At 48.8% G+C, this 12898-nt stretch overlaps 1 protein-coding gene across 1 annotated transcript; it reads right to left on the reverse strand.

The window, feature by feature from the left end:
* Positions 1–1482: 1482 nt before the first annotated feature.
* Positions 1483–12690, reverse strand: LOC131264274 (uncharacterized). Its single transcript, XM_058266557.1, has 6 exons — positions 12543–12690; positions 5940–6053; positions 5505–5630; positions 5208–5291; positions 4272–4379; positions 1483–4039 (listed from the first exon to the last, which is right to left on the reverse strand). The coding sequence occupies exons 1-6, from the start codon at positions 12688–12690 to the stop codon at positions 1584–1586; spliced, it is 3036 nt and encodes a 1011-aa protein (XP_058122540.1). The 3' UTR covers positions 1483–1583.
* Positions 12691–12898: the final 208 nt, after the last annotated feature.

Below are 12898 nucleotides of genomic sequence, written 5' to 3' on the forward strand. Positions count from 1 at the left end.
TAGCTGTTGTATCTTCGTAGAAATATTTATTCCATTCCGTATGTTTCGTAGTCACTTTTTACAAGTTTGAATAGTATTAATTTCGCTAACTAAGTTATTCCATCTAAACTATGCTCTTAGGCTTATTTACTGCATGTAGTTCCATTCATTCACCTGCTTCCCAGACACTAGCTGAGCTTCTAATGATAATTATACTTGTATTTATCAATAATATGTTACGGTTATACTGAAAAACTAGTGAAACATGCTTCTATGAATAGAAAAAAATGCTTCAGGCCCCCTGCAACTTCTGTCCCCCGCGCAGGGGACTCGGTTAGTAAGGTGGTTTTAATTCCCCCGTAAGCATGGACCGCATTAGCTAAATATTGTGCGACGGCTCACACAGTGTACAGAGATAACAAGATTCGTTTTTATGTCCGTGCTTTCGGTCACCATAAATAAGGATATGACTGCTAATGTTTTTTTTTCCTCTCTATGTTTCATTACTCTTAATGCTACGAAATTCGCTTTCATCATCCTCCCAGTTGGAACATGTTCGTCTGTGCGTGGGTGTGTTAACGCAAATCCCCTCGTTGTTTCCCAATTCAAGACATCTTTGTTGATAGTTGAGAAAATATGGTGAGAGGCGCGAGAAAACAGAAAAAAACTGGAAAATCATCTAACAGAGTTTCGGGAGGAGGCACGAACACTCGTCAAGCTTGGGCGGGACCGGGGAAGGGTTTAAATAGTATGATAATTAATAAATACCTATTCACTAGCGCCTAAAACACAACAGTCTCTTAGTTGTAAACTAATTCCGGCATGGCGCGGCTTCGGAAAAGCGGTATCGCGCCCACCCAACACCACCCCGCTTCCAGGACGCATGTTGTGGCGCTGTTGCCAAGAAGCGGACGATGCATCCCACCGTCACATTAACACCGATACGGCACTGTGAGCAATGAAATGTTAAATGATGCCAATCGGTAGATTGACTGTTGGCGATGCTTGCCTTAGGACTATAATCTATATGAAGTTACGGATGCGTTCTCATCCCGACCTCTACCCATTGCTCGACCGGCAGAGGAGTTGGTGCATCAGACATTTTTTAGAAACGGGAAGCTGCTCCGAAGACGAGACGGTGCGTAAATAAATAAATTTGCGAATCTGGTCGAGGGAGGGAGGGGAGGTTCACAGTATTCGAGTTCGATCCTCATTGGCCTATTTAGAAACGTAAGTAGCTTTACTGTCGCTATTTTTGAGTCGTGCCCCCAAAATGCAGCTCGCCGGAATGCTTCTTAGGCAACGGGAATAACGAAACAATACTCGTGTTGTGGCGGACCGAGCGTCTAAGGAAATCTAAATTTCGATGGCACATGGCAGATAGTCAGAAATCCCCAACAAGTTCCATCCTGCGGGTTCCCGGTTCGCGATAATGCTCTAGCCCCGAAATCATTAGGAGCCCTCTACGGAGAAGAAAGTTTAACTGGCACCTGGTTGGTTTACTGACGGGCTCCAAGGTTTTCTCCGTGGCCCAACTCTACTTGTCTCTCACACTCTATTTGTCTCTGCTGCTACATGCATGGCATCGATCTTACATCCTCTATCTAAACGCTGGTCAGCGTGGGACCATGCGCCGCCTGCTCGCCCGCTTCCAACTGTTGCACCTTCTTCGGAACCGCTTCGTCGGCGGTGGCATTGTTCTCGTCCTCATCGGCCTTCAAACTCTCAACGTCATTCTTTGGATTGTGGTTCACCGTGTCCGATCCCTGACCATCGGTCGCGCTCGCCGACGCCGGGCCGTCGATGTCCAGAACCGATTTCGCCGATCCGGACGATGTTGCCTGTTCGACGGAGCTTGCCGACTTGCCGGCATTATCATCATCGTCGTCGTCGTCGTCGTTGGCCTCTTCGGAGCGCACTTCGGCCTTCGCTGAGGGTGCGACTGTGGTCGATAGCAGTCCAACCGTATCGTCGTATTCCTCCGAATCCATCTTCAGCACGCGCATATCCTCACCAGCGGACGTGAGATCTTCCTCCGAGCTGGTACTGTTGGTTCCGTTTTTGCGTTCCCATTCGGGGATGAGGAGCGGTTCACCGGGCGCCCTCAGCTGTGGCTGGGGGTCTTCCTTCAGCCAGGCGGGAGAGTTGGAAGATTCTTCAAGCTCCGAAGGACCCCCCTCGGTGGACGAAGATACTTCCGGATGGGCCGTGGAGACACTACCGTTCGACTTCAGTTCAAGCACTTCTGAGAGAATTTTCTCCTGCTTTTTGGGAACCTGCTTCGGTGACGCTGCTGCTGCCCCTGCGTGGTGGTGGTCCATCATGTCACCCATCTCCATCGCGGGCTGGTCGAGCTGCGGGAGGCTAAAATCTTCCGGTATCGGCTGGAACCCGGGATGGATGAGTTCGGGCTCGTTGTCCTCGATGTACGTCTGGGGCGTTAGCTCGTCGGCGACCGCCGGAGGGTTTCGTGGCACGTACGTGCTGCCGACGGTTGACGTCTCCTCGGTACCGGTCGCTGCCGTCAGCTTCTGCTCTTTCGCTTCCTCGGACGAGGTGTTCGGACCTTCGGTGTAGAAGTGCGTGTCGTAGATCATCTCGTCGCCGGAAGCTTCCGAGCTGAACGAAACGCCCGACATGTCGGACATGGTGGTACTGCCCTCTTCGGTGCTGCCGAACGCCGAGCTTATTCCACCGGCTCCACTAGCGCCCACGGTGTGGTCTTCCTGCTCCTGCTGCAGCTTGGCCGGTTCCAGCGCTGGATCCATGTGCAGGAAGTCCTCCCGGCTGACCGAGAGAGGTTCTCCCTGTTGCGGTTGCGTGTCATTCACCACTCCGGGTGCGGCATCTTCGGGGCCTTCGGTATAGAGTTGCGTTTCGAAAATCTCCTCCGAGGACACGGGAGCGTTCACCTGTTCCGACGAACCGGTATGGTAGATTGTCTCGTACGAACCACTCGAATCGGCCTGCGTTGACAGCGTTTCCTGCTCCTGTTCGGCCGAGCTGTGAAGCTTCAGTTTCTTCGACGATTCGCGACCACTCTCGGCCGCGTGATGATGGCTTCGCTCGGTGTATGCCTCCTGATCGTACACGGTGTCGTCCTCGCCACGCTGCAAACCTTCCACCTCCTCCACCTGGATGACGGTGATCGGTTTCGGCTGGTTGTGATCGACAATCACCAGCTTATCACCGATCTGAACCACCGCTGGGAGCGCATTTTCCGGTTTCGATAGTTTCATGCTGCTCTCGGATGCGCCTTCCTCGTGCTCCTCCTGTGCCACAGCTGGTGGCCCGCTGGTAGAGGGAGCCATCGGTGGAGCGGCGGTTGAGGAGAGCCCAAACGATGGTCCCGACGTCGATGCCCAGCTCGAGGACGATTCGGCGACCTCCTTCACGTCCAACCACTCGTCCGACTCGGAAAGCGTCGACGAGGAAATGGCTCCGGCCGTGGTGGACGATTCGCCCGACTCCAGGCGGTTTTCCACCACCGAACCGGCTACCTTTTGCGTTTCCTCGCTCGACGACGGCTCCTTGCGCACGGTGTCCTCCTCCGATCGCACACCGTCACCGTCGGTGTGGCGCACGATTTTCGTCCCATTCTCCCCGTCGTCGTCCGGTACGTTCACGTCCAGGTGCTCGAGGTTCACCAGTTCCTCGCTCTGAGATGTAGAGGGCTCCGGTGTCGTGTTGCGTCCGGCTGCGGCCGCCGCTGCCGCTGCCGCCGCCGCCGCCATCGCGAACTGCTGTTGCTGCTGCATTTGCTGCTCGCCGGCGCTCGGTCGGTTGTCGGTCAGACGAATCTCTTCCGGTTTGGTGATTTCTTTGATCTTAATACCGAGCGGATTCTCGTTTGTCATCGCTGGACCGAGGGTTGTTGACGTCGTCGTCGTCGTCGTCGTCGGTACCGTTACCGGAGCGTGCTGCTTTTGAAGTCCACCAGATGCCAGAAGGTCCTCCGCCTCGGCGGCATAGTTGCCCTTCACCTCGTTCGTTTCCTCCGCACCGTCGACAACCGCATCCTTTGTGTTTGTGGTGGACGATTCTGTTATTTTGAAGTTTTCTACACAACAAGAGAGTGCGCGGGAAATAGAGAAAAAAGGAAGCAAAATAAGTGGAAGTCGATTTGTTATATTAAATCTATCGTCGTCGTCGTCGTCGACGTCGTCGCCATCGTCGTTGGTTGTTGCCGGTCGGTCGAGCGCACACACATTATCGGTGGCCCACCAGACCGTAATAACGCGATTCCGGTTGGCTTTCCGAGCCCCACTTCGCTTCCTTCGACGACTACTTACCCAGCGGTGGACAGTTGTCGTACTCTGGGCAGCACCGGCCGGGGATGTACTTCGGGTCGCAGTCGTTTCGCTTGTAGCAGCTCACCACGCTGCAGGTGATTTCACCGCCTGCAAAAGTTGAAGTGCCAGCGAACCATTAGTTTTCTTCCGTTGTCGATTGCGAGTAGAGAGTAATTTAATTTCATTTCGATCTGTTTCTTCGCTAGTCAAAGTTATGTAATTGGCTTTGATGGAAATTCATCACAACAAACGAGAAATAATTTAATACTATGACGCTAGAGTACAATATCTTTGATAGATAATAGTGGAGCAGCGAAAAGTAATTTCCTCATTTGTTCAGGGGTGCCCCAAGCTCTCAAGGGGCCCCGAGCCTCCAAGGGCCAAGTTCGTAAAATTTTTACTTAATCCCTTCACAGTCCCAATCTTTTCAGAGGTTTTTTGTGATGTGTGAAAATATATTAAGCATAGGGCTAAACATAATGCGTTGAAAAATTTAAACAGTTTAATCTAACTGATAACCAGCAATGCTTCTTAACATATCATGTTAGATTTCGCCATACATTTGAAAAAGCTACATACCATTCTAAATAAAAATCGTTATGTCTTCTAAAACTATGTGAATTTTTAAGCGAATATTTCGTGCAGATCTTAATGAGCGAAGTATAAATTATATATTTTTCTGCTCTATTTATAGAATTAGAATTGTTTGACAACAAAATTTATAAAATCAAACTTCGAGGGAACATCCAGAATTATTAATGATTGTAGGATAAAAGTAATAGCAAACATTGATTTTGTTGAAAAACACACAAAAAAGACGAAAATTTAAACAATTTTTTAGTATTGAATAGGGGTCATGTTTATTTTACCGCTTCGGGCCTGCATGAGTGCAATTCCGCCACTGCATTCGTTCGTTGTATCTGTAACCTAACTTACCCTGACAGTAACAGGATCGGCACGGTGTATTCGGGTCGAACACTTTCTCGCCGGTGGCGTACGTTTTGCCATCCCGTTGGCATTCTGTAAGGAAGAAAAACCATACAGGAAAAACATGAAAATTTAACTGAAATTAAACCCGAATCAACATTAACCTCAACGCAAACCAAGCATGGCTGCAATGTGGAGCATCTTGATAATGAGAAGCTAGCGAGAACGCCTTCGCGGGGTCATGGCCGCGAGGAGGCTCGCGTTTTTGGCCAACAAGACAATACCCAAGAAACCCACCATACGTACCGCACTGATAGTCCGGACAGCATTCGCCGGTTTTCTGGATCGCACGGCAACCGTGCTTCTTTTCGCACGCAATCGCCGACCGCTCGACGTACGACCCGTCGTACAGGCACATGTCACTCGTCGTGGCTGCAATTCACGCCAGTATCGGTCCATATATCGGTCCGGACGCCGAGCAACGAAACCGAAAAATGAAAAAAGTAAAAATAAAATCGAAAAATAGAAAGAGAGCATGGTTAAAGCGAGAAGCGGAAGGAATTTCAATGAAAGTTTTCACTTTTATTAAGCCAAATTCAGAGCACCACCACCATGCGAACGGTAACCGAACGGGCCAAGCATAGCGTGGCACTAGCGCCACGAAGAGGCCCAGAGGTTTGGTTGTAGTTGTCGGCATGCCGGGAGTCAGCGCCATGCACTAGGGAAGGAGGGGTGACTTACCGTTGGTACTGCTACTGCTACTGCTTGACAGCTCTGGTGTGTTTTCTGGTACCGTGGCGGCCGAGTTTTCAACGTAGATCTCGCGGATCATGCGGCGCGATCGGATCACGGGTCCTGGCAATGGAAGATTAAAAGACACATGAAACATGATTGATGTCTACCGATTCTCTGGAGATAAGATTTTGCCTTTTCCTTTGTAAAAGACTAAGTAGAAACCAGGTGAAAAGTATAAGTTTTAGTACTTCCAGCTTTTCTGGCCTACTAAGTTTATTCACTTAATGTAAAAATGTGTGCTTGATGTAAAGTGTGCGGAGTGGCATGTTGTGTTATGCCAAAAACATTATCGGGCTTTTATAATTGTTACCGAATTAAAAGTGAGCCCGAAGGCCCATCCTTCGATCCTTTTTATATGTAATAAAACATCGCCAGCGACGTTTCAGCGATGTTGTCGTTCGGCTAGCTTCGTTGGAACGAAAACGTTTACAACAAAGTGAATCCATGTTTTTTACTGTTTTATTTACTAAGCTTAAAAAAAGTAATAATATCACCAAACAAACAATATTATATGCCTAACAATAATGGTAAACTTTGCTAAAAATATCTCCAATCCAATCGCAATCCAATGGTCTGTCGTTCACTGGTTGCATAAGTTTTCACGAAAGTTTTTAACGTCTCCTACTCGATGGCGATGGTATCAGTAATGTCCAGTACCAGTAATGATGTCTTTCGTGCCGAGCATTGTCGAACCAAGGAATGTTTAAATTGTGTTGTTGTAGATTTTTTAATGGTTTTATATCGAACGTTATTGTTTGCTTGAAGGATCGATGACAAACGATACATAAATTGGACTCGTGTATAATTGCAATAAAAAGGAATCTATAAATGGCAAACACAATTTCCAACACTCCACACGTAACGATATGTTTGTTCATTTTAATATTCAACAGCTTCTAACCTTTGTCTATCAATAGTTTTAATAAATAGCATTAATTGTATCATTTTAAACCATCATGAAAAACTTATTCCACATTACATCCACCTCCAGTTTTCTCTTTCACTTCAATTATTACTTTCCTCCGTCCCCTGCAACACGATCATATCTCAATTGAAAGCTGTTACGAGTAGTGTTGAGAGCCGAGAGATTTCTCACGTGATCGTCCGTCACGCACATCTTAGCACATTTATCTTTGGGGTGTTTTTCTCAGCAGCCCCGGGAGTGTGCAATCCGGCGGAGGGTAAAGGTGCCCGAATGAGATTCTTTTTGCGATGCTTTTCTGCTAGCTTTGGAAGCAGATTAGTCATGAGATATCATCGAAACTGTACGGCCAAATTAATCGACGCTGGCACGCACGCATTTGCACGCGGCTCTGGTTAGTTCCCGCTTTGTTAGCGATGCAGTGTAGAGAATTCTGGTATGAGAGAAGACGTTGCAGTTAGGTGATCAGTGAGGTAAAACACACAATAACATGTCTTTGTGTGTGGGACTTAGATGGTTTGGTTGGTTTTTATTAGTTCCGGTATGGAGGATTAAGGAAAAGTGATTCGCCAAGACGTGTGAAGTGCCGGACAAAACAGCGGTTCTAGAAGCGAGTTAATTTGTGTGCTAGACCCGGCTCGCCGTGATCGTTCCGAGGTAGTTAGCAAAGCCGATGGATGCTACCTCATTGGTCTCCAGAGAGTTTCTTGCTTTTTCTTCATGTATGCTAACCCTATAATTTTCCCTAATCACAATTAGCCGCCGATCGTGGCCAGTCATTGCGCGCGAAAAACGGGAAGCTAGGCCCGGCATACCTGAGCAGTGAGATCACATCCTGGCGGGCGCTACGGTGGAGGTATTATTTGCAGAGTCACTAAATGAGCCTCGCAGGAGGGTGCTCATCACCGCTTCACACCGAGCGCGCACGTGTGGGTTAGAATGGGGTGCCAGAACGGCAAACGTCCAACATCCGTGTGCTCTAGTCTACATGTCTATTGAGCCGGAAACTCTTCAGCGAGTTCAACAGAACAACAAAAAACCCGACGATCACCCATCTCGCCGGATCTCATCCTTTCCATCGTTTTGTTTGCACAAAACCCGACGCAAATCATCAGTTTCGATTGCGCAAACGAAGCGCAGATTGGGTTTCTGCATGTGGCCTGCCTGTTAATTGCCTCGTGCAGTGCAAGGAAACGAAACAACCGCTACGGACCTGAGCGAGCAAATAGGCAAATAAGAACGGAACCGTTCGAAGACCATCGTTAAGGTGCATTCACATGTAGCGCCTGGAGTGCATGAAGCAGTTTCCGCTGCACATCACACAATACGCCGGTGTCTATTTGTCCAGCGAAGGAACTCAACGAGCACAAGAAGACGAAGAACTGCCCTTGACGAACTCCAGCGCATCGGCAAATGGAGGTGACAAATGGTTTGTTAGGCGCACTGCATAGAGCTAAAGTCCGGTGCGCGCAAACACCATTTCCTGGCAGAGGCGTGGAAAGCGCAAGGTAAATCTTCTCGCCTTAAGAATGGATGGCACGTATTGTTGGAGTGAAATTGATTTTGTTTGACACCTCATTGTCCAGCTCAGCGCAAGCGCAAGCACTTCAAGCAACTATGAACGGTGGTGTTGTGTGTCTTGCCGGCCATTAATCAGAGAGTTCGATACCGGCAGGAAATGCACGATGACCGTTCTTCTTTGGCGCACATGTCGGTAAGTAGGTAAAGCCCCATGCTAGAGTCCTACTTGCAATGCACATATTTGAGACCATGTTTTGAGAAGCAAACGAAGCCTTTTTTAAAAGCGAAACTCATCCAACAGGGGTTGTCTCCGAGGCCTTTCCTATCTGCACCTATATCGGTAGGTTCGCGTGCATCGCAGGGAAAGCGTCACCTAGCTTCTCGGAAGACCTTTACCTCGATGCCGGCAGCCAGTTCGTGGTGGAGAAGTGCTATTTCTAAACCGTTTCCCTTTGGGTGAAAATTAGACCGAAACAGCTGAAAGAGGGTGCCTTTCGGGTTGCATAATTCCGTGGTCGGTAAAATGCATCGCTTGCATAACATCGCTGGCATTGACCTGCACCAGGAACTCGTGGCATTTTGTCGTGGTACCTATGAAAAATCACACCACTGATGAGCACGGTAGGTAAGGTTGATAAATTCTTCACCCCAACAACGGGTTAGGTTCATGTTTCCCCCTTTCCCACTGAAGGAAACGGGATGCGGCATGTAGCGTCACCGACCACGGCACGAACGACGATATCCGGAACGTCATCGCCCTCTGATAGGCGCTTAGAGATAGACGCGAAAAATTTGCATAATTTACATTTCTCCTCGGGCGAGCAACTGTCGACGGGAGGGAACGAGCGGTAGCGGCCTAGGGGATGTTGGTTTTTGCCAAGGTTACCGAGCCACTGCCAAGCTGTGTCGACCGTGCAGAAGACCGTCCGTTCCTTCTTTCTTCGGGGCGATTCGAAAATGCAACAAGAAACCCACATGCGCCACCTCACGGGCCCTATGTTGAGGAAGGTTCAGGTTTCTGCAACGGTCAGCTACCAGCGCAAGGGGGCCTCAACCTTTATTGGACCGATAGTAGCCATATGCAAGACTGGGTTCAATTTCAATACGACCATTTGGTACTGTTCTGCAACTTCATTTCCTGTCCGCTCACGATCCTCCAATTGCATCCGACGCGTTCGGTTGACTTGCTACTGATAAGTAGGACTGAGCGTCCTGCGTGTCAACTGTCACCTGGTGATAAAAACTTGATTGAACTTGACTTACTGCACCTCGTTGTCGCGGAATATGAGAAGGAGATTATGCAAAAATTCGCCATAAAAAAGGATGACGCAACCCTTGCTCCATCTCCATTCCGACGAAGGATTTCATTGCATTGCGTTGGATAATATGAAATATTGTGTCCAAGGATGAAAGGTACATGGGATTATCCAAAATTTTACACAGTTTTTGTATTTGGGATGCTTCCATGCTTCCATCGGTAAAAGTTAAAAATGATTTTTGTTTCGCAGCGAAAATTAAGCCAGTAGCTTAAGCCGTATGGCACAACGTAAGAGTTCAGTATGAACATGCACTTTGCGGTACTGCAATATTAATCCCTTCTTGCATCATCAAAGCGAATAAAGGATGTCCTTTTAATCCCTAATTGGAACCCCACCTCATAGGTGTCGATAATTGCTTGCTTTTCCGTTTCATTTAATTTTGCAAATACTTTTCCTGAAACCTTTTAACTCATTAGCGCGAGGATGAAGCGTATGCAAAATAAATACCGCTTAATGAGCCTCCATCGCTTTTAACGTTTGTCCATCGTCTGCCTCGTTAAATTTAACCTGTCGACGTCACAACGCACCCGCTTGACCAATCAGCCTAGATCCACGAATAAAACCCCATCTCGAAGCACGAGCTAGTTTCGAGCCAAGATTGGGGGTTGATATAACCCGTAATGGATACGACCGGGAGTTTGGTGACGTTGGGGAATATCCGAATGTCGACGAGTTGTGTGGGTGAGCCCGCAATTAATGTGGAGATCGTAGCAGCCTTTGTATGGTTGGAATTTCCACAACACAAGCTCAGCGCAGTGACCACGGTGTTGTTTTTGGGAAGATCCGGATGGGTGTTCAGATGACGAGTGCGCCGATAAAATTACGTATGCGTAAGGTCGTAAGGCAAGGCCGGTCAAGGCGTGCTCCAATCGAATCGGGTTGTATCGGGGTCGGGCTCGGTGATATCGATCCACAGTATTGGAAATTATTCACCACCGGGAAACTCCTCCGTACCTTACAGCACGTGACTGTTTGGAAAGGTTACAGCGCAGTGTTAACGCCTCCTAGGGGACGCCTTTAACCTCGAGAATTCCCAACCGGCGAGTTCTAAGTCGGCACATGGCGGAAGTGAACGTTCGCGGTTTCGGAAGTCATGTCAGGTACTGGCCACTCGTTATCGAAGACACCCGGTAGGATCATGCGTGGTGTGTTGATGACCTTTGCCGGGGTCGTTGTGTGTCGTCGTGACAATGTTTCAAATTTTCTCACCCATCGCGGCGCGGGCCGGTTCGGTCAACATAGTTGTTATCAGCAGTTATGTGCTTTGCAAGCGTAATTAGCAAATATCCAAACAGTGCCGACCGGCCAACGCTTGGTGGTCTAGTCTCGGTTTCGCGCCGCTAATAGTTCGAAGGTCACTCTCGCAAACTCTACAAACACAGACAGGTATGTCGTGTGTGTGTGCTAGGGTTGGGTCCGTTCTGTCCGCTTCCTCCGCTAAGGACCTCCGTTACCACACTTTTCTCCCCGTGCAAGCAACGCATACACAGACAAACACATCCGGATGTACAGGGTTGGGTGCGATATCGCCCGGGCACGCTCGAAGGCATAAGGCATGGCACGGACGACCGAAAAGTAAAGAGAAAAAACAAAGCCAGCAGAAGAACGCTGCATAACTGAAGAGACCTTCCGTTTATGGCGCACGGCGGTATGTTTGTTTGGTCGCCCTGGTCTCGTCCGGTCTCGCCCGCGGTTCAAGGTCACCGGACGACGACATGTCGGGTGGGCCATAATTCGCGGTACGAAAACCGTCACCTCCCGCCACCGGCGACAACCCCTTCGCCTCACCATCGGCAAGCAACGGAGGAGGAGGACCGCAAGGGAATTTAATTTAGTGCGGGACATGAATAAATTGCCAAGTGACGAGTGTGCCATGACAGAATTATGAGCCATTTCTAAAAACAAAACTTCATGTGTGTAACCTTCCTCACTCACTCTCTCCCTCTCTGCCTCCCTTCCTCTTTCTTGGCTATGAGGACACGCGTACGTCTTCGGTGCAGCCTACTGCTTGCTACCGTCAAGGGAAAAACAAAACATTCCTAATGTCCCGTCCGGGCGAATGGCACCGGTTAATTGCATTCAAATTAAGCATAATTCATCCGGGCGCGTGAGTTATGGCAAATGCAAACGCAGGAAGCTTAAAATATGCAGCAGAATGCGGGATGATGGCCGCGCACAACGCACCGGAACAGCAAAACATACACAAGGTAGTAACAAATAGCAGAAGATGGGGAAGAAAAAAGCACCTCCGCCTGTACCGGAAGTCAATGAATGGATGTGATGAAACTAAAATTACCCTTCCTGACGGTCGCGCGTTCTAGAAGGAAGCGGGAGGTAGAAGGACCTGCTTTCGTCGGGTGCTTGAAGTTTAGTTCAAGGATGATTAATTTTAGTGCGGGCTTGCAACCAGAAGCATTGCAAGCAAAGGAATTAAGGGGTGTAGCTTTTTTGTTGAATTCGATTACCAATTTATAAGAAGCCACATTTAAAAAAAGGCCTATTTGTTTACGTAAATTATTATCAAGTATCTGCCCCTTTTAGACAAAGCTAACTCTATGACTAGTTGATGACTGCATTAAAAACCCCTCCCATCACATTCGGTGGCCACGTGTTCAACACGGCTGACGATTTAATTTACAGTTTCTCAAGCTTGTCGATCGATCCGAGGGAACATCCAAAACATCATTATCTTGACCGCCTAGGTTAAGTATTTTCTAATTTTAGTCCCTCGACTTACTCGGAGCCCGCCGAGGGCGAGGGTGTTTGCGTGTCGGTCCAATTACTCACCTGTCTGTACGACGGACGCTGTGAGCAGCAGTAGAAGCATCGTCGCCCCGAGGAACCGCTGTGCCGGCGCTGGAAGTAGTAGCCGTTGGGAGGGACTGCAGCGGGTTGTTCGCCGACGGGCGGACGGTTTATCTACGGGATTATCCATCCTCTCGGTGGACCGGCGGTGTTGGGTGGAGGGATCTGAAAACGAACGTGGAGAAGGGCGTGAAAGTGTGAGAGAAGTGTTTTAGATGTGGAACGTCGATAGCGGGCTAATGCGGTTACCGGCGATTAGTTCGCAATGGCGCAGTGGACGGGCAGGCGAAACAGAGTAAACAATAACAGAACGGCGAACGGAAATAGATCACGAAAGT

The sequence above is a fragment of the Anopheles coustani genome, chromosome 2 (genome assembly GCF_943734705.1).
Source record: "Anopheles coustani chromosome 2, idAnoCousDA_361_x.2, whole genome shotgun sequence".
Lineage (NCBI taxonomy): Eukaryota > Metazoa > Arthropoda > Insecta > Diptera > Culicidae > Anopheles > Anopheles coustani.